Genomic DNA, 19173 nt, shown 5'->3' with positions numbered 1-19173 from the left:
ATTTTGTTATTGTTCTGCACTAAATTCACACATCATTGTTTTGTGCAGAAATCAGTACTTTCTGCATGAAAAATAATATTTCAGTAGAGATTCTGATACTAAAAATGGTGATGTCCAGAAATTAGTTGCAGAGCATTTCAACCCTCCTAGACCCTGTGGAGAGAGAAATTTGATGCTTCTTTTAGGTTCTTCTGGGATGACCTACTCTCTCACATTTAAGTTTGGCAGAAACTCTCAATGCAGTTTCTAGTTGGCCGAAAGCACAAACAACTTCCATTCTCTGTCTTTTTGTCATCCTAGTTTCCTTGTGAAGTGCAACTCCCTTGTACACTTGAGAAAATTCTTTCGTTAGCTAAGTGTAAAAATAGAAGTAGCTGATAAAGAGGTCTCCCATCTTGTAGCCCTGTTTTAACACATGGAGTATGTTTACTATTATTCTTGTGGGCATGGAGATACCTCCCAGCTCTCAAGAGGGAAAATTGAGGTGGATGAAACAGTAAACAAATAAGAGCTCCCTTTGACTGTAGTAATACATGAGATTCAGCCAAGACATTGGTTAGCACAGTTTCTTCTAACATTTTTCTTGTTTCAAAATTGATTATTCAAAACGGGAAAACCTTTTTTTTCCTGTCAAAGAGACTGTATGCAGCAGTGAATGAGATAAAAGTCAATCGTAGATGGACCCACCTTTTAATCTCTCCATCTGCTACCTCTTAGCCACATCTGATCTGGCTGCTTCTTGGCCTATCTTTTGAAATGAGGTGGTGGTACCAGCTGCAAGAAATGATACATTGCCTTGGTCTAACGTTTCCCCACTCAGTTAATATGACCGCATAGCAGGTGCTTGGACTGGATGGTTCTTGTGGTTTCTTCCAACTCTATGATTCTCTGGGTTACTAGCAGAATTATTTCTCTTACCAGACATGATACTGACCATAAATACTCCTATTTTTGTAACCCATCAGAGCCAAATAAAATCAGTAAATTATATTTAGCAAAAAAAAAAAAAAAGGATTCTTCAGGACTCTTGCAGATCCAAGTACACAGAAGGTTTTCAATCGATAAGTTTTCAAATTATGGGTGCTTGTGACTCTTAATTCATAGATTCATAGAATCAAAGAGTTGGAAAGACCTCATGGGCCATCCAGACTAACCCCCTGACAAGAAGCAGGAATATTGCATTCAAAGCACACCTGACAGATGGCCATCCAGCCTCTGATTAAACGCTTCCAAAGAAGGAGCCTCCACCACACTCCAGGGCAGAGAGTTCCACTGCTGAACAGCTCTCACAGTCAGGAAGTTCTTCCTAATGTTCAGATGGAGTCTCCTTTCTTGTAGTTTGAAGCCATTGTTCCGTGTCCTAGTGTCCAGGGCAGTAGAAAGGAATTCACAAATTATTTTATATATTATATTATAGACAAATTCTGAATAAATCTAAAATAGCCAGCCTGAATAACATGGTTGTTCATGTACCTATACAGTTGCATATGGAATGTATATGAGAAATCCCTATCAGATTGGGCTTATTTTTATTTTCTCCCACATACCTCATATTTTATGATCTTGTCCTGAAGACAAAAAATTAAAACATGTCATCCAAATTTTACTAGGAAAAATTCCTGAAATAGGCAAGGCTGTGGGAGATCATAGAAGCACAGTTTGTTTGCCGAAATCCATTCACATAGACACTTTTATTATATGATGTATACAGACATTTAGTATTGAACACAATTAAAACATAATTATCCGATACAAATCATTGCTTTGCTTTTATTTATTTTGCATTCAGTACCCACAGTATGAGCCTATATATGGCTACATAAAAGTAGCTTTCATTGCAGTCTGTGGGGTATACTTCCAACTATGTATGTATAGAATTTAGCCTGTATGTTTATGCCATGACTGTATATGTGCATTCCAATTTTAAAATGCTGTTTGTCCTCTTGCTTGATATTTGTTCTGTTTGTTAAATTGATCTGTTCCCTCCTTCCCACCCCCTCCCCATGTATGTTGCTTTAAGATAGAGAAAAGCATTCATGTTTAAAAATACTCTGATTGTGATAATGGTGCAAAGGAACACTGTGCTTAAGTTTAGAAAAGAAGTGTACGTAGAATAAAATATTGTAGCATGAAGTATTTTTTCAGACAAGACAAAAGGAGAGGAAATCCCTTATAAAAATATATCTGAGGACACACCAGCACCACTTACAAATACAGAGTTTTCAAAATCAGGATAATTCCAGCAACTACTGATTTTGTTTCCTTGGGGGTTATTTGGAGGAGGCATTTTGGTAGTCCAGGTAATCCTTCTATAAGAGTCCTGTGAGTAGAAAAGTTTACTCCAATTGCAAAAGAGACTGTGCACATAAGACAGCTTGCAAACTTAATGTCAGGCCTACTCATATGGAAAAGTTACATGCAGTCAACATCTTGATATACCATATAACACTACACTCTTGGGAATGCCACTTGTTACACTAGAGTGTGTATAACATGTAATTTAATCAATAATTTTCTTTTCCCATAGATGTTTGGAAACTGGACTTTTGGGACACTGGTGTTTACTGTTCTAGTATTTACCGTTACCCTGAAGGTATGATCTACTTCACACATACAGAATTTTTGAGCAGAGTTTCCTAGTCAAAGGGACAGGTGTGACTTTCAGGAAGACCTGAAATTTTGTACCTCTTTTGGTTAGGACTAGAGTGGGCAGCAGATAGCATGTGGCCCCAAGTCTGATTCTCCTTACCCCAAACACCGGCCCTTGAAAGTTCAGCAGCAGACTAGGAAAAGACATGGAAGCAACCATAGTATGGTTTTCTGAATGGCATTTGCAAGTTTATCAGAGAAATTCAGCAGCATCATTTGATGTCAGCTTTGAGCAGAGGGAGGCACTACCTGTACCTGAGGATTATTCACACTAGACAAATTTAATGTTATGATTCCCCTTTAACTGTGCTTTTCTCATCCTGTGGAAATCTGGAATCATCAGTTGAGGGAAGGACTTTTGGAATTCAAGAACTCTGATGTCTCATCAAACACCGGAACTCCGTGGGATGAAGCCATGACATTTAAACTAGAATATAGCACTATAATTCTGTAGTACCTGTGATCTCAAGGAGGGAATAGTAGGCACTGGATCTATCAGAATTACTCATTTCTGGTTTAGAAGAAGTTGATTAATGTCTGTCTCCATGCCTGACTATGGATCAGAAGCTAATTTTGCAGAAGTGACTTTAGAGAAGGCAGCTAAAAGATTGCAGACAGCTGAGAAATGTGTAACTTTAACAACATGGAAATCAACACAACATCTACAAAGTCAAATCTTTTTAAAAAATATTTATTAATTTACTCAAATTTGTAAGAGAAAAAAGGAGGATATCTAGTCCTGATACTGTCTAGATATAATATCTTCTGTAATTTGTATTCAGTTCTCGTGTTTTGTGATGAGTAATTTTCAACAATGCTAGAAATTGGAGCAGATGTGTAATAGAATTCAAGGTCTTATAACCTCATAGTTGCTGAGCTTTCCTTGTTTAAAAAAACTGTGGGATACAGCAAGCTTTAAGTGCAAAGCAATTACATATTTTCTTCCTTTTTTTAACACCATCCATCCTAAGATGTTATCTAAATTTCTTTTTATACAGCTTGCACTAGATACACACTACTGGACATGGATCAACCACTTTGTGATCTGGGGGTCGTTACTTTTCTACATTGTCTTTTCTCTTCTCTGGGGAGGGATCATCTGGTAAGCAACATGTGCAAACCGTAATGTATATGTGATTGTAGAATCACAACATCGGTTATGTATTAATGAAATCTCTACCTTCAGTCTGATTGTGCTGACCATGTTACACACACACACACACATATATATATATATTTACAGACAATATAGCTATTACCCCACCCATTAATCTAAACATAGACAACATGCTACCAGTAGAGGAAATACCACATAGTTTCACTTTTTAAAAAGCCATATTTTCCCCAACTTCATGGAAGCTACAGTCCTTCTTTATTACAGAACAAAAGCAGCAGCAACATGTATAATCCGTGTACACCTTAAAGTAAATGAGGGAGGTGGTTGCAAAGAACTGTATGTTCCTCTCCCGCCACCTAAATGATACAAACACAGCTGAGTCCTAGTACTGTTTTTGTTGACAGTGAAAATCATAGTCAAACTATACTTAGGAATGGAAAGTTATTTCTTTCCTGATTGAAACATACTTTGCCTGACAGTTGACAAATCTGTTGTAGAGGATCATTTCTGCTGTGTATTAGTTTATTCTTTTGTACAAACAACGTGTTTTCTGCACACACAAAAAAGTCTCATGACGGAATCACATTTTCTGTGCAGAAAACATGCCTTTTGCACAAAACCACATGTTTATTTATTTAAATGAAGTGAAGATGAAGTGAAATGAAGTTTAAGTGAAGACCTGGCTGTTCGAACAAGCATTTGATAAACAATGTAATTGAACATAGGAGTACGGAATAATGGATGATGAGACTGGATTCTGATTTTACTGTTGAGGCGCTAATGATTTGTTATACGGATGTTTAATTATTTATGTTACAATTGTTTTTAATTGCCCTATACTTATCTCGTGATGTTTTGTATTGATGTTGTTCACCACTTTGAGTTGCCTGAGGGCTGAGAAAAGCAGTATATAAATAAAGTAAATAAATAAATGTTCTCCAAGTCATTTGGGGATATTCATATATGGGACAAATATGGAAGATAATATTCACTTTTTCCTACACCAAGGGAAAATCTCACATCCACGAGTTAATTGAATGCAATTGACCTTCACATTTGAAACTCAATTTTGCAGCATTTTAATCCAAAAGAGGAGTAGTGGGAGGTGGCAAAGAAATAAATTGGGGGCTTTTAAATTTGAAAACTCAGTTAGTGAAAAAGTGGGATGATTGAGGATTAATTGTGACTATCTCTTCCACATTAAAAGGTATGAAATATCTGTAATTGGCAAATCACTAGTATTCTTGTGTTTCCCATCTATATTCTGTTTTTCTTCTTATCTGTAGGCCTTTTCTCAATTACCAGAGGATGTACTATGTGTTCCTGCAAATGCTGTCTAGTGGTCCTGCATGGCTGGGTATTATTATGCTCATAATTGTGAGCCTTCTGCCAGATGTACTGAAGAAAGTTTTATGCAGGCAGCTGTGGCCAACAGCAACAGAAAGAACCCAGGTAAAAACAGAGTATCTTATTTTTGCTTTCTATGTCTATGGTAACATATGATCCCTAATCGTAATTGCTGCCTAGTGTAAGCACAGTTCTCTGGAGAGCAAATGAGCCTCCCATAAGATGCTGGGGACTGGATTTTGAAGTTGTTAAGTGTACTATGAACCTCTTCTATTGTATTAAGACTAAGCTGATGTGAACATTAATATATGATAGATTTGGCCAGTCATGTCAAAGGGAAGGGACACAGTTTTGCTCACAGCAGTTTCCACAAGCAATGTTCATCTGCAAAACAAGGCATGTATTTATTTTTAAAAAGTCCCGATTCCTAGCAGAGGGGTGCTAGGTATATGAAATAATAGTAGAGTTTTAATGGTAAAATAGGTTAGACATATAATTAGGACTTTTGTTTGCATATTTTGAGACCCGTTTTCTAGAAAGGTAGGTTCCTAGTTCAATAATACTTTCAGTATAACAGAAATCACTGCTATAACTGCATTATAATTCTGCCAGCTCTTTCTTTCTCTAATTCCTTAATATCTTAAAAGTTCTCTCTGAAACAACAAATCTTTGCTGTGCTGTTAATAATATTCCAAATACAGTTTGCAATGTCAAATTAGTTTCAGCTGTCTGCTTTTCCTAATCTTTTAGGATATCAGAGCACTGTACTTCATCTTTGGTCCATACAATATTTTTCCCTAACTTCTCTGAATATATTATAAGTGGAAAAACATTACTCCCTTAGGTTCCACTTGCAATATCTTGACGCACTTACATTTGAATATAATTTTTTGAATAGGTTTTGTGCATATGAAATCCAATTTATATCCTCCAATATCAGAGTGTTGATTTATGGGTTTCTGAAGGAGAAATTCTCTATAGAGTTCCATTTAATAGACATTGGGTTTTGCATGTGCGCAATCTGTTACTTAAGTATTGCTCACGCATATGGACATCTGATGTTACTAGAGGCAAGGCAAGTATGCCTTATTGCTTGGACTCAAAGATCATCCCATATTGTATTTACAGAGCAGTCAACAAGGGTTGTTAGTTGAATTAGGTCTACATAATCCTCTCTATGAATATATAAATAAAAAGAAACTGGTTCTAAGAGCATTAAAGCAAATATTAGGATCAAGACTTTTTTTCATGAACTGAGCACAGTGAATTCCAAAGCAATTATTTAAGATCAAATTTCTCAGGCAAATAGAAATGCCAGTATTGGTCAAGGATAAGTCAGGAAAAAGAGCATGGAGTGAATGGTTTTATAGATTAACCACGAAAGAATCTTACCTGAATATCATACATTTTGATAGATTACAATTTTATTCAACAGTTTGTCAAAGTTGAACTACGACTGATCAGTATGAACTAAATAACTAATCTGATCGTTCATATCAATCAATCATGGTTCAACACCATCTAAATAATGATTGAGCCCCCTAGTTGTGCAATGGGTTAAAGTCTTGTGCCAGCAGGACTGCTGACTGAAAGGTTGGTGATTCAAATTTGGGAGCGGGGTGAGCTTCCATCTGCCAGCTCCAGCTTCTCATGTGGGGACATGAGAGAAGACTCCCATAGGATGGTAAAACATCTGGGCAACCCCTGGGCAATGTTCCTGGAGACGGCCAATTTTCTCACATCAGAAGCGACTTGCAATTTCTCAAGTCGCTTCTGACACAAAAAAAGGTCTAAATAATATGTAACCAGTTCATCAATACTAATTTCTCAAAATTATAATATGGCCTACATATCCTCAGGGCATACATTTCTGAATTTACTATAGGAGCAGGAACTCATGGATAATAGCAAATCATATTGAAATGAATAACTTCCATTAGAAGTTACCATAAAGTTGCCCTGGAGCATTTCGACAATTCTTAGAGAGGTATAACAAAATGATTAGAAATCTGATCACAGTTTGAAAGCCACCTGTTAGAAAGTTTGCTTAACACAGATGGGAAGAGCGGGATATAAGTATAGTAAATAAATAGATAAAAAGCATCTAAAATCTATGTGTTCGGTACAGACCTCAACTGACCTAAACAAGAGATCTAATATAAATGCTGCACTAAATGTCTGTCTCATCTATTACTACATTGTCATGGGGGCCAATCATATAATTCTAGGAAGCCCACAATCAGGAAATGAATGCAGTAAAATCCAGGGCATGTTTGTCTGATGCAAGATGTGTGTAATTATTATAATATTGTTACAATATTATCTAATATCATGTAAGTAGGCATGCATAACTTTAACAAGGGTAGGCTGCAAGTCCAATTAAACTTCCGGGGATTTACTTCTGAATAAACACCCTTAGCACTGACAGTAAGCAAATTGGGTTGTTATTCTAAGGCATTCTGAGTGGGCATATTTGCAGTGACTAGCCTCCATGGTTGCAATCTGAATCTTCTTTTATGCCATTCCAAGGCATCACATTGTTAATGTGTCTCTTGTAATATACTCTAGCATTTAATCACATTTACTACTGTGTTTCTTTCTTCCCTTTCTCCCAATCTACTCCTGTCTTCTTTCCTTCTTTTCCTAAATTGCTGCTTCCTTGCTTTAAACTAAAAATACACGGGTTCTTCCGTCAATCTTCTGGGGAAATCAGACTAAACATCAGTGCCTTTCTGTTGAGCAGTCTACCATCTTTATGCTTTCTCAGACTTCAAGCAGTCTAAGTTTCTAATGGAGCAAAAGGTGATTTTTACCCCCTGCCTTTTCTGCATGCTTGGCCATTTAATTCACAGGAAATTAAAAATGTTTTCACATTCACAAGATGTTAGCCATATTTCGTATCACATATCATACTTTAAATCTCTATACTTAAAAAAGTATTTCTGTAGACATTCTGTCTTTCCTTTTTCACATGTATTTGCATATCATAAGTGCAGTTTTCTGTCAGTCTTTATACGTGAATAACCTGACTGCAATGGTCTGTTATTTTTAAGTGCTGGTGGTTTTCTTTATAGGAGGAAACACATAGTGTTTGCGTTACAATCACTTCAGTGAGCTGTTTGGCAAACACAGATGTGATACAAACTCCTGGATGCAACAAGGTGGTTCAGATGTGATGCTAACATATGATTTGGCATCAAATGTGCAAATCTGAGTAGAGCTTGCATTCTTGATCCTTCCTTTGTTGTAAGCATGTCTGTCTCTTGTCAGTTTGTACTAAACATCAAACTACGGCTGTGTGCTTGTCCTGCAAGCTGGGTTCAGAAACCAGAGTTAATTGTGCATGATCTGGTTTGAACCAGATGATTCTTAAGATTTTCTCTTTCTAGTCTGGACAACACAAGCATGCCTTTTTTCTAAATCCATTACATTTCTCACCTTTATGCTGTTTAGTTGGTCACTTCTGTTTGGGTTAAAAAAGAATATGGTTAATAATGACTCTGCGGGAATTTTAAATGTTTAAATCTGTGTCTTTTGCTGTTTCTATTTGTGGAAGCTTGCATTTATCACATATGCAAATTGCTTTGGGCTGTTATAATCAGTGAGTTTGCAAAAGCTTTGGAGGAAACTATTTCTTTTGATGAAAAAGCTAAACTCACTTTCTCTGCTGATTCCAAACTGGTCCTTGGTGCCAGCCAGTGTATTTGTCTAAGGTGATTCTCTGAGAATTATGCATGTGTTATTTCATTCTCATTTATGCCTACCCTATATAATCATTTTGTTTTTTCTACAAGTATGTAACGTGTGTTCATTTCTCTTTAACGTTATTCCTATTTTCAACTCCTAAGCCATTTAGTTAAGTTTTGACTTTAAAACTTCAAAAACGCTGAAAATCTTCAGATGTATGGAATTGTTAACTCTGACTCAAAAGGTGTTCTTGGAGGACTGAAGTAAATAAAAAGCAAAGCGGTACATTTGGGGGATAATGGGACATTTAGAATCCCCTGACAAGGGTCGTGAAAAGTGTTTCTCCATGTGTTAATTCACATGTAGTTATGGGTATTCTCCATCTTACTCTTTGCATGGTTTATACTTCTGTAAAGTGTGTGAAAAATCACAGGTCTTTTCCAGAAGGAGAAAGAAGAGCTGCATTAGCAAAGGAGCAAATGTATGAGGAGCATGCCGCTTCAATAGCTCTCTCAAAACAGTTTTATCACATAGTATAATGGAAGGCAATGAAGCCGTCTGTGATTCTTTCACATACCAGTGAGCACCAGTTTTACTTTCCCAATCCATTCCCACTGAAAATCAATGTCTGAATAAAATTCTAAGTACTCAGCTATAGCGTTATAATCATTTCTTAATAACGTATCTTTTCAACTTATAATGAGCCCTCCACATTCACTGGCGTTAAGGGCACAAGTCGTCCATGAAAAGTGAAAAACCTCAAATCCTATTTTTTTTAACCTAAGAGACTACATTTCTAGGAATTTCTATGTCTTCCAGAATGACTCTATGGTCAACTTCTTCTGGAAGCTGATCATAGAATCACAGTGGAGTGCTTACAGATTCCTAGAGAGTGGTTATATCTAGAAATCTCTCGGTCCTCCAGTATGACTAGAGGAAGTTGACCATAGGGTACCCTGGAGGACTTAAGAGATTTTCAATCAAATCAATGAATAACCAAATCTGCAAAAGTCAAAGCTGCAAATAAATACACTTGCTTTTTTCATTTTCAGTACTATTTGGCATATGTTATCCATCCTAATGCTACTTTAACACTTTCTGTTTGAGATGTTCAGATTGAGCTGTAGTTTCAGTGTTTTTCCTCATCCTTGCAGAAGAGTATGAAACATAAAACAACTGTAAAAGCACTGGTGAACAGCGATGGGCCACTCCTTGAAGGAACCCTTTCTGCTTCCGAGGCATAATTAGATCATTGATAGGTAACAGTGTTACCATTTGGTAATTTCATTTGATGTGCTGTGATGTTTTCAAAGGGAAAGCTTGTTTCCTCCAGAGTTTTTGCTGATCTATCCCATATTAAACATGATTTCTGTGAGTATGAATAATACAGTTTGTTTTCAATGCATTTCCGAATCCAGGTAAGTGTTTGTAATAGTATGTTGCTTGTTGGTATTTTTAAAAGCCACCAGTTTTTGTTTTTAATTTTGTGTGCATTTTGATAGGAATTGTTGCAGCATGTCAATCACTGTTGAGTTAATATACTTGCATTTCAAATATTGTAACTGACAGGTATAAACTATCCCTGTTTAGTCGTTTAACATTTTCTAAGTTCAGATTAATAGCAGGGTAGAACAAAACATTGTTGAAGGCAAATCTGAAAGTTTCCTCTGTGCAAGTCACAAAAGATAACCTGAAGCAAAAGCATAAATTTATTCATTCATTTTTCTGCATGAATTGGAACTTACAAAGCATTTCGTAATAATGATACAAAATGATACTAATGCAGAAATGTCCAGAATTGCAGAACCATTTTCATCCATCATCATGAAGGTTGAGAGAATACGTTCATTTTGCTTGAAATAATATGGGAACTATAAATTAAATCTCAGGATTAAAGTCTTCCACATAATTATACCCTTTACAAATATTAAATTAAAAATACCAAGGATATCAATCATTTCTATATCAAAAGGTTATATCATGCGAAATGAAACATAAGGAATAGCTCAAAGCCAAGCATCTTATTATCCCTGTTGAGCACAGTGTTAAACTAAAGGAGGAAATTATTGCATGCAAGACAAAACTGCTCTTCCATTGAGTTTAAACAAGTACGCCTGTTGTCCTTTGTTGGAAATACATTTTGATAAATTAATGGAACTATATTGCTCCATAGAAATGATAGACACCAATAAAATTATTTTCATTTGTTGTTGTGTTATTTCACAATCTGTCATTTCTTTTCTTGGCAGACTGTATCAAGCCATGGCCAGGACCACATTTCAGAATTCACCCCTCTTGCCCCTCTGACGAGACCAAGATATAGGAGCAATGACTGCAAGAATTCCCCGCCAAGAAGGTCTAGTTCTTATTCTAAAAAAACAATGTTTACACATTGGCGAAACTATCATTATTCAGTGCTCCCGGCTATCTTTGGCAATTCCAATACACGTTTTGATTCTGGTGCAGGATACTACCACAGGGGTTCAGGTTTGGAAACATGTCTGTGACACATCACCAATTCAAGCCTTTAAGAACTGCCGCTGCTGACCCCTCAAAAAACAGTGTGCAAACAATTATGGAATTTTTCAATAAGCTTTTACTATCTGCTGTAATATTCTGACAAACTGGATCAAGAGCGCTGAAAACAAGCCTTTCCAGGAGTATTGGCCTTCCTTTTTATGTTTTAAACTGTTGAAACAATGGATTATCTACACAGTCTGGCACTGTGAGAATGGACAGCCCTATAATTTCACTCCATTCTTTCAAAACCCTTGTATGATTATTGCTTCTGTCATTTCTCTTCCTTTATTACTTGAACACAGTCCTCCTTCAGTCCATGATTCTCTTCTGAGTTGTGTGGTTAAAAATGGTCAGTTAGAAGCAATTGTCTTAGATCCCTAGTGAAAGTCGCTGAACGCTTTTTCACAGGTGCTGTTTCTGACTTGTTTTTGTCCTTTGCTCTTTCTGTAGAACAAACTGGTGTTTCCTCTGTGCAAATCTTCTTTCAAGAAACACTCTCTAATGTCCATTTTATTGTAAGTCGCCAAGTAGGACTGTCTGTGATTTTAGGATTGTTTTACCACTGTAGACCAATACATTTTCACTTAGGCTCTCTATAAACCTCAAGAAGTCAAGCTGGCTAGCAGATGGGTGAAGTGGCCACTACAAGCGCTGAATTGCAAATTAAGACTGAATTCAAGAATTTAGCCTTAAGAAATTGTCAACAGCAAGCCACTGCTCTTCCATTTTGTTGTCTTTAAAATTAATTGGGTACAGAGATGTTAGGAATTATATATCTGATCTGAATTCCTTCTGTCAAAGCGAGGAGGAATTAATATTTATGCAACTAGGAAAATAGAAACCTGCCTTATAACAAGTGAGATCATTGGCCCATTCAGCAAATACTGTTTAGACAGAAGCTTCTCTGGTTCCATCTCTTATGCTAGGGATTGAAAATCTGTGAGTGTCTGATGCAAAACATGTATTCTGTTACTAAACCACAGCCCTATGTAGTTTTTATTTTAATTTAATTTAAAAGAGAAAGAAAAAATTAAGGGTTTTTTCACATTACATACCTGCAGCAATATTATTTCATTTTAACAGTATGGCTGCATCTTATAGAATCCTGGGTTTTGACGTTTGGTGATGCACTAGAGCAGTGGTTCTCAACCTGTGGGTCCCCAGATGTTTTGGGCTTCAACTCCCAGAAATCCTAACAGTTGGTAAACTTGGTGGGATTTTTGGAAGTTGTAGGCCTGGGGACTCACAGGTTGAGAACAACTGCACTGCAGGTCCTTGGGTGAGATTTCTAAGTATCCCACCCTAAACTGAAAATCCCAGGATTCAGAAGGATAATGGCATGGCATTGAAGGTAGACCCAGAGCGCTATCATTATTTAGTGTGAAAGAGCCTTACAAAACCTTCTGTAATATGAAGGTAGAGCTTTCTGATACTTTGTTTTAGTAAATAACCACTAGTGGGTTTTTCCTCTTTTTTGAATGTGGACTTGGCCATGCTTGAGAAAAAAATAATGCAAAAACTATAATCAGTCATTTTGAAAACTGACAGCCAGCTTGTACTTCAACTCCATTTGTGGCTATAGCTTTGTACTGGTTTTGGTAATAGCTGATGCATACCATTTTTGTTTCTTTTATCCCAGTGTTTTATTTAGGGTATCAAAATTGCTGAAAATTGCTTCATGGGAACGAAAGTTTCTATGTGGAGAAAAATCATGTGTAGCTTTCCTTTCACCTTCCCTGGGCAGAGATGGGGCAAAGGGAAACATAACGTTTCAAAAGGCAAATTGTTAAAAACTTGATTATACCAAAGATGATGGAGAATGTGAATCTGATATTTGTTCCTGCAAGTTTCCCATCCTCATCCATCTATTAACGCACAGCATCACAGCATCTCTGTCATCTAAGATAAAGCACTTTCCAATCCCAGTGTTGTTCCCATGGTGATAGTAATATCTAATATTTATTTGACATCTCATACTTGAATGACGGGTAGAAATGTCCCCTACATAAAACACTGGTTACAAATATATATAAATATATATATTTTTAAGAAATCAACTTGATGTGGGTATTGATTTTATATCTGTAGTCGTGATAAGCCTCCTGTTTGAGTGTAGTTAACGAAATTATTTTTAATGTATTTTTAGAAATCTTAAAATGGCCTTTGCACTGAAATATTTTTCAATACTATAGCTATTTATATATCTGTTTTACGCATACATTTGTTAACACACCGTTTCTATTTTTTTTAAGTGTATGTATGTTTTAGACTTTTTTTTATACTTATCAGTTTTGGAGCTCCAGAATTTAGCTTATAGTGGAGTTGTGACTGAATGTTGAAATTCCAATGAATGTTAAAATTTGAAATAGATTTGCTCCTTAATCATCCAAAGCTAATGATTTTTGTTTTATTTACTTTCACTTCTAAAGAGTAGCTTTTAATGTGGCAGCACGTACTGCTTACAACTAACTGCTGCTGCTACAGTTCTTAGGCTTTTGTTCCATAAAGCTTTGTACCAGTTGCTTGCTTTTGTGTTTCTCATTTCCATCCCTCAGCCTTAAATAAGAAGACTCTTGCTTGATGGTTTGAAAATGCTGCATTCCTGTCTGCCTATCAACAAAAGGGTTTACTGCAACCTTATGACATCTCAACTGTTCCCTAAATTGAATAAGATGTAGCAGGCAGAAACATATAACTGTAGCTATGTGGGGAGGTTTTGCGTGGTGGTGATGGGTTAAAACCTGATTAATTGGATCAGATTTAAGCTAAGACATACTTAGAGCAAACACACTGAATTCATTGGATCCAATATTTATATACAGATTTTAACCCTGAATGATAATGGAAAAAATATTATAGTTTGTTCACTTCTGACTGTGTCTGAATTCATCCTACAAACTGTGGTTTCATAACTGCAAATCAGAGTTAGAAGTCATAGTTTGTTATAGGAATCCAAATTCCAGTCTGTTTGGGCCATGATTGATTGTTTTGTTCAAATCTAGAAACATTGCTTGCCCCATGGTTACTTCTTCAGCTGCGAATCCTAAAATATTAGCTCAGAAAGTTGTTGGGATATTAAAAAATAAAAACAGACCAGTAAATGGGACAAACCAGCTATGGCTTATTTAATTGTCTATGGGATAATTAATGACCAAAGCAACACATTGTGGTCAGTATAAACTATGACAGGAAAATATGTTTTAGGAGAAAAATAGTTTAAATAATTTAAAGGAACCACTAAATAACCCATGTATATTGGGTTTTTTTTAAGAAAAAGAAAAACTGAATGTATTTAAGTATAAATATTTGTTTCACTCTCTATAACAGACATGCAAATGTAGCACAGCAGGGGGAAACTTTGGGTCAGCAATGAGTCTTCATCCAACTCAAGAAGTGTCCAGATACCCTGCCATTCTATTTCCCAACAAAGCTTCCCATTTGAGATACCCATCATATTCACCCTCCAGACTGAGAACATGAGCAGAGAAGGGAAATGGCAGCAGGAGTACCCTTTCCATGCTCCTGGCCTCCCATTTGGGCAGACTAGGAAATCTTTGTACCTATCTCTGGTCAGACATAAGAGGAGGGAGTTTGGGTCCTGCCACATCCTTCTGAATGAGAGAAAGCATGGAGCACATTTTCTTATATCAAAGCAGCAGTTGCAGGAATACTCCTGCAGCCAGTACCAGAGTCTTAGAAATCATTTCACAGGAGGCAGATTATCTCTGACAAAGAAAAACTTGGAATACAATAACGCCTCGGGAACAGGGGACGTCATTGTCTTGACCATCCAATTTGATAACAATGCTGATAGAAGGTAGGAAAGAGAGGGAAAATTTCCTCTTGTTAAATTTGTTTGCACTGTGCTGTAGCAGAATCTACATTGGTCAATCCTAGTGGAGGGGTTTCTCAAGCATCCCTGCTGCTACGTACAAACATCTGTCCTCCCCTACCCCTCCAAAGAAAACCAAAATGACTGATGCAGTGAGTAGTGGTTGCCATCTCTCTTTACTTCCCCTGTCCCAAATAGAAACCCACAGAGAGCCCAAACTGTGACAACAGATCCGTTATTTAGTTAGGTGCCTCTAGTTCTGCTTGGATGCAAAGTAATTGTTTCTCTAGCTTTAGACTGGGGCACTGAATGAGAGAATTCCAGAATGGAGGCCAATGGACCAATATTTCCATGCAACTTGATATGGCAGAATTTAGTCAGAAAATGAATACATAGTTATAACATTTAAGAGAAAAGTTCTGTATAATTAAATAGCTTTGCCTGACTTGGTGAACTCTTTAACAAGAAAATGTCTGAAATGCTTTACAAGTGAGGTGGAACATGTTAACTGCTGCCTAGTCAATTTCAACTTATGGATACCCTATGAATGAGAGGCCTCCAAGCCCCTCTATTACCAATAGCCCTGCTTCCTTGATTGTTTCTATCCATCTGGAATGTGGTTTTCCTGCTGCCTTCTACCTTACACACCAGAATTGTCTTTTCTAGCGAGTCAAGTCTTCTCAGGATATGCCCAAAGTATGACAACCTCAGGCAGCAATCAAATTTCCACAAAGGCTGAAAGTGTATTTCCATTGAGGATTGTGTCCTTGGGAATGGCTAGTAACAAAATTAAGCTCTCTTAAATTTTTTGAGTATTTGTTGTTTTGTTCAGCCCTTTAATAGAAAAGCCTACCATGTTTTCTCTCTCTTCTGTCAACCTATTTATCCCACTTATAATGCAGATATCAAAGGAAGAAAACTGCACTAGTCTGTGACATCTGTGAGATCTTCTTGGAAAGCTTTAATGGGATTTTGTCATATTATTAAGAAAGAAATATGTACATGATTGTATGTTGCACAATTGCACACATCAGTTTATACAGCTTTATCTTGTCCAAATTATACAGAATTTTAAATGTGTGTTGTCTGAAAAACCCTGTCGTGTGTGCAGTATCATGCTAAATAACTCTTTCTTTCTGTATTGTAAAGTAGGCTGGCAAAATGCTCTTGGGAATGGTGGGACATAGTTAACAGTGCATTAACCATTAAAAAATATCTGTAGCCATCAGCACTAAACACTGAAATGTGGTTTTAAATGGTACAATGATAGGTGCACCTATCTGATGATAATTCAGCCTTCAAAACTACTATTTAGACTATGCTATAACACTTCATTAACTGGATCAAAGCAGTCTCAAATATTAGGAGCATAGGAATTATATACAGATAGATATACATAATATACATACCTCTGCATTCATGTAAAGTTTATTTTCAGTGCTATTTTTCAACTTTCATTTCTGTAGATACATGGATTCTTTATATTCATATTTTGGAACTTTCTGTAGATTGTATAATGCAGTAGATGTTTATATCTGCTTGCAATAAAATAAAATTTACATATTTGTTTTTGTTTGTGTGCGTGCAGTGTTTTTAAGTGGTAAAAGTGGAAATGAGAAAACAATAAAGGGTTTTTAATTCAAATAGAAAATGTTTAATTCAGTAGGTATTTTGGTCTCCAATACGAAGCATATTTGAATATTTATACACTGCCGAAATATACTAATTGATCTCTGGCTATTAATCCAAGCATTTTGAAGTTTGTACTCTGCCTGCCTATAATACAAGATGGACAGTTCAGAACATTTCTGAACAGTATCTTTAAAGATTGATATGTTTTTACCCTTAAAATAATAATTCTCATTCCTTCCTAATTATCACATTCTATTGAAGAATTTTAATGACTCTAAATAACATTTGATAAAACTACAACCAATTTAATTTTCATATATCAAAACGCTTATGAACTGTTGCAGTTGACAGTGACTTTCAGCTTACTAACTTTGCATAAGCCACTGTCACAAAGTCTCTCCCTCTATATAATAATAGAAGGAATGACATCCACAAGGTTTCCTGTCAACTGGAAATAACAAGTCACTTATTACTACAAGGCAAAAATGAGTGCATGGAGCATCTTAAGTAAAAGGTGAAAAAACAGCATCAAAGGGTGTGCCTACTCTTTTGACACCATGTTGTCTACAATGGCTCAATCCTATGGCATCATGGGGAAAAGTGTATACTATACATTTAAAAGTTGTATATTATTTCATGTCATGGTTTATAGTGATACAATAAACAATTTATTCAGACCACTATGGCATTGTGGAAGTTGTAGTCTGTTGAATCAGAAGCATTCTTTAACAGATAAAACTAAAGACAAAAAACTACAACTCACAGAATTCCATAGCGTTGGGTCATGACAGTTATTTCTACATTGTTGATGCATTCAGAATGAAGTCTGGATGTAATCACTCTCCATTGACGACTTCTGCTCCATTTACTATCAGAAGACTTCAAAAAAAATGCCCAAATCCTGTGTTCTGGTCGCACAATCACTCTGCACAACCACCCAAGATATTTCCTAGAATCAAGACTAATACTGGATATTTAACCCAGTTCTATGCAGTTACATATTATTATAGAAAGATGCACATTTGTTTGGGAAAACTCTCAAAACTGTTTACAATTAAATGCAAAATTAGTTTCACCTAATCACTTGATGGATTCCAGGGGGTTTCAAATATACCTTACACAGGATTTGTTATGATGTCCCCCACAGCTTCCAGAAGTGGTGTAGCAGTGACTTCAGTTGCTGGTATCCATCTCCCAGTGAAGTTTGCTGGCTCACAGACTTTAGGAGGTTGTTGCCAAGCCCTTCGCTGCTTCCACATTCTCCCCAAAGCCGTGGGAAAGCAGGAAAGGGCTTGCCAAATCTACCAACAATCAAACCTGCAAATGCAGAAGGCCAACTGTATAGTGAAATGCAGACCTTGGGTTTAAAGCAGTGTTTCTCAACCTTCCTAATGCTGCAACCCCTTAATACAGTTCCTCATGTTGTGCTGACCCCCAACCATAAAATTATTTTAGTTGCTACTTCATAACTCTAATTTTGCTACTGTTATGAATCCTAATGTAAATATCCAACATGCAAGATGTATTTTCATTCATTGGACCAAATTTGGCATAAATACCCGATATGCCCAAATTTGAATACCGAGGGTTGGGGAGCAGTTCATTTTGTCATTTGGGAGTTGTAGTTGCTGGGATTTATAATTAACCTAGAATCAAAGAGCATTCTAAACTCCACCAACTATGAAATTGAACCAAACGTGGCACACAGAACTCCCATGACCAAGAGAAAATAACTGGAAGGGTTTGGTGGGCATTCACCTTGAGTTTTGGAGTTAATAGTTCACCTACGTCCAGAGAGCATTGTGGACTCAAACAATGACAGATCTGGACCAAACATGGTAGGAATACTCAATATGCCCAAATGTGAACACTGGTGGAATTTGGGGAAAAATAGAGCTTGACATTTGGGAGTTGTAGTTGCTGGCATTTATAGTTCACCTATAAGCAAAGAGCATTCTGAATCCCACCTATGGGATAATTAATGACCAAAGCAACACATTTTGTTAAATATAAACTATGGCAGGAAAATATGTTTTAGGAAATGAATAGTTTAAATAGTTTAAAGGAACCACTAATAACTGGATTAAAGAAAATAACCCATGTATATTGTTTTGTTTTTTTAAAAGAAAAACTATATTAATAGAATTGGGCCAAACTTCCCACATAGAACCCCTATGCTGGCACAAACCTCCCTCCAGCCTTGTGCGTTCTCCCTCATCCGCACATGCAGCGCAACATGCTGCCATGCGCCAAGCATGCCTGCTCTCCCCTCCCCGCTTGGAGTCTTAGAAATAGCCCTCCCCTTGGCTGAGAGGCCAACCAATCACAGTAGGAGGAGGGCTTTTGGTGGGAGGATTCCTCGTCTGTTTCCAAAAAGAAAGAGAAGGAT

General features: G+C 36.7%; 1 protein-coding gene across 8 annotated transcripts in view; it reads left to right on the top strand.

Annotated features, from left to right (window-relative positions):
- ATP11A (ATPase phospholipid transporting 11A) overlaps window positions 1-16721 on the top strand; it is a 137111-nt gene extending 120390 nt beyond the window's left edge. For 2 of the 8 annotated variants that reach the window (XM_060769621.2, XM_060769619.2), the window contains 5 exons: window positions 2528-2593; window positions 3648-3751; window positions 5053-5218; window positions 9955-10059; window positions 11050-11139. In XM_060769621.2, coding sequence (XP_060625604.2) covers window positions 2528-2593; window positions 3648-3751; window positions 5053-5218; window positions 9955-10044 — 426 coding nt within the window. In that variant the 3' untranslated portion in view covers window positions 10045-10059; window positions 11050-11139. Of the gene's footprint in view, window positions 1-2527; window positions 2594-3647; window positions 3752-5052; window positions 5219-7826; window positions 7916-9954; window positions 10060-11049 lie in introns of all 8 variants that reach the window. The other 6 variants (XM_060769622.2, XM_060769620.2, XM_060769616.2 and 3 more) reach the window with 4 other exon arrangements.
- Window positions 16722-19173: the final 2452 nt, after the last annotated feature.

Source organism: Anolis sagrei, chromosome 3, assembly GCF_037176765.1.
Source record: "Anolis sagrei isolate rAnoSag1 chromosome 3, rAnoSag1.mat, whole genome shotgun sequence".
Taxonomy (NCBI): Eukaryota; Metazoa; Chordata; class Lepidosauria; order Squamata; family Dactyloidae; genus Anolis; species Anolis sagrei.
Note: the sequence above shows the minus strand (reverse complement) of the source record. Positions and strands in the feature narration are given on the sequence as shown.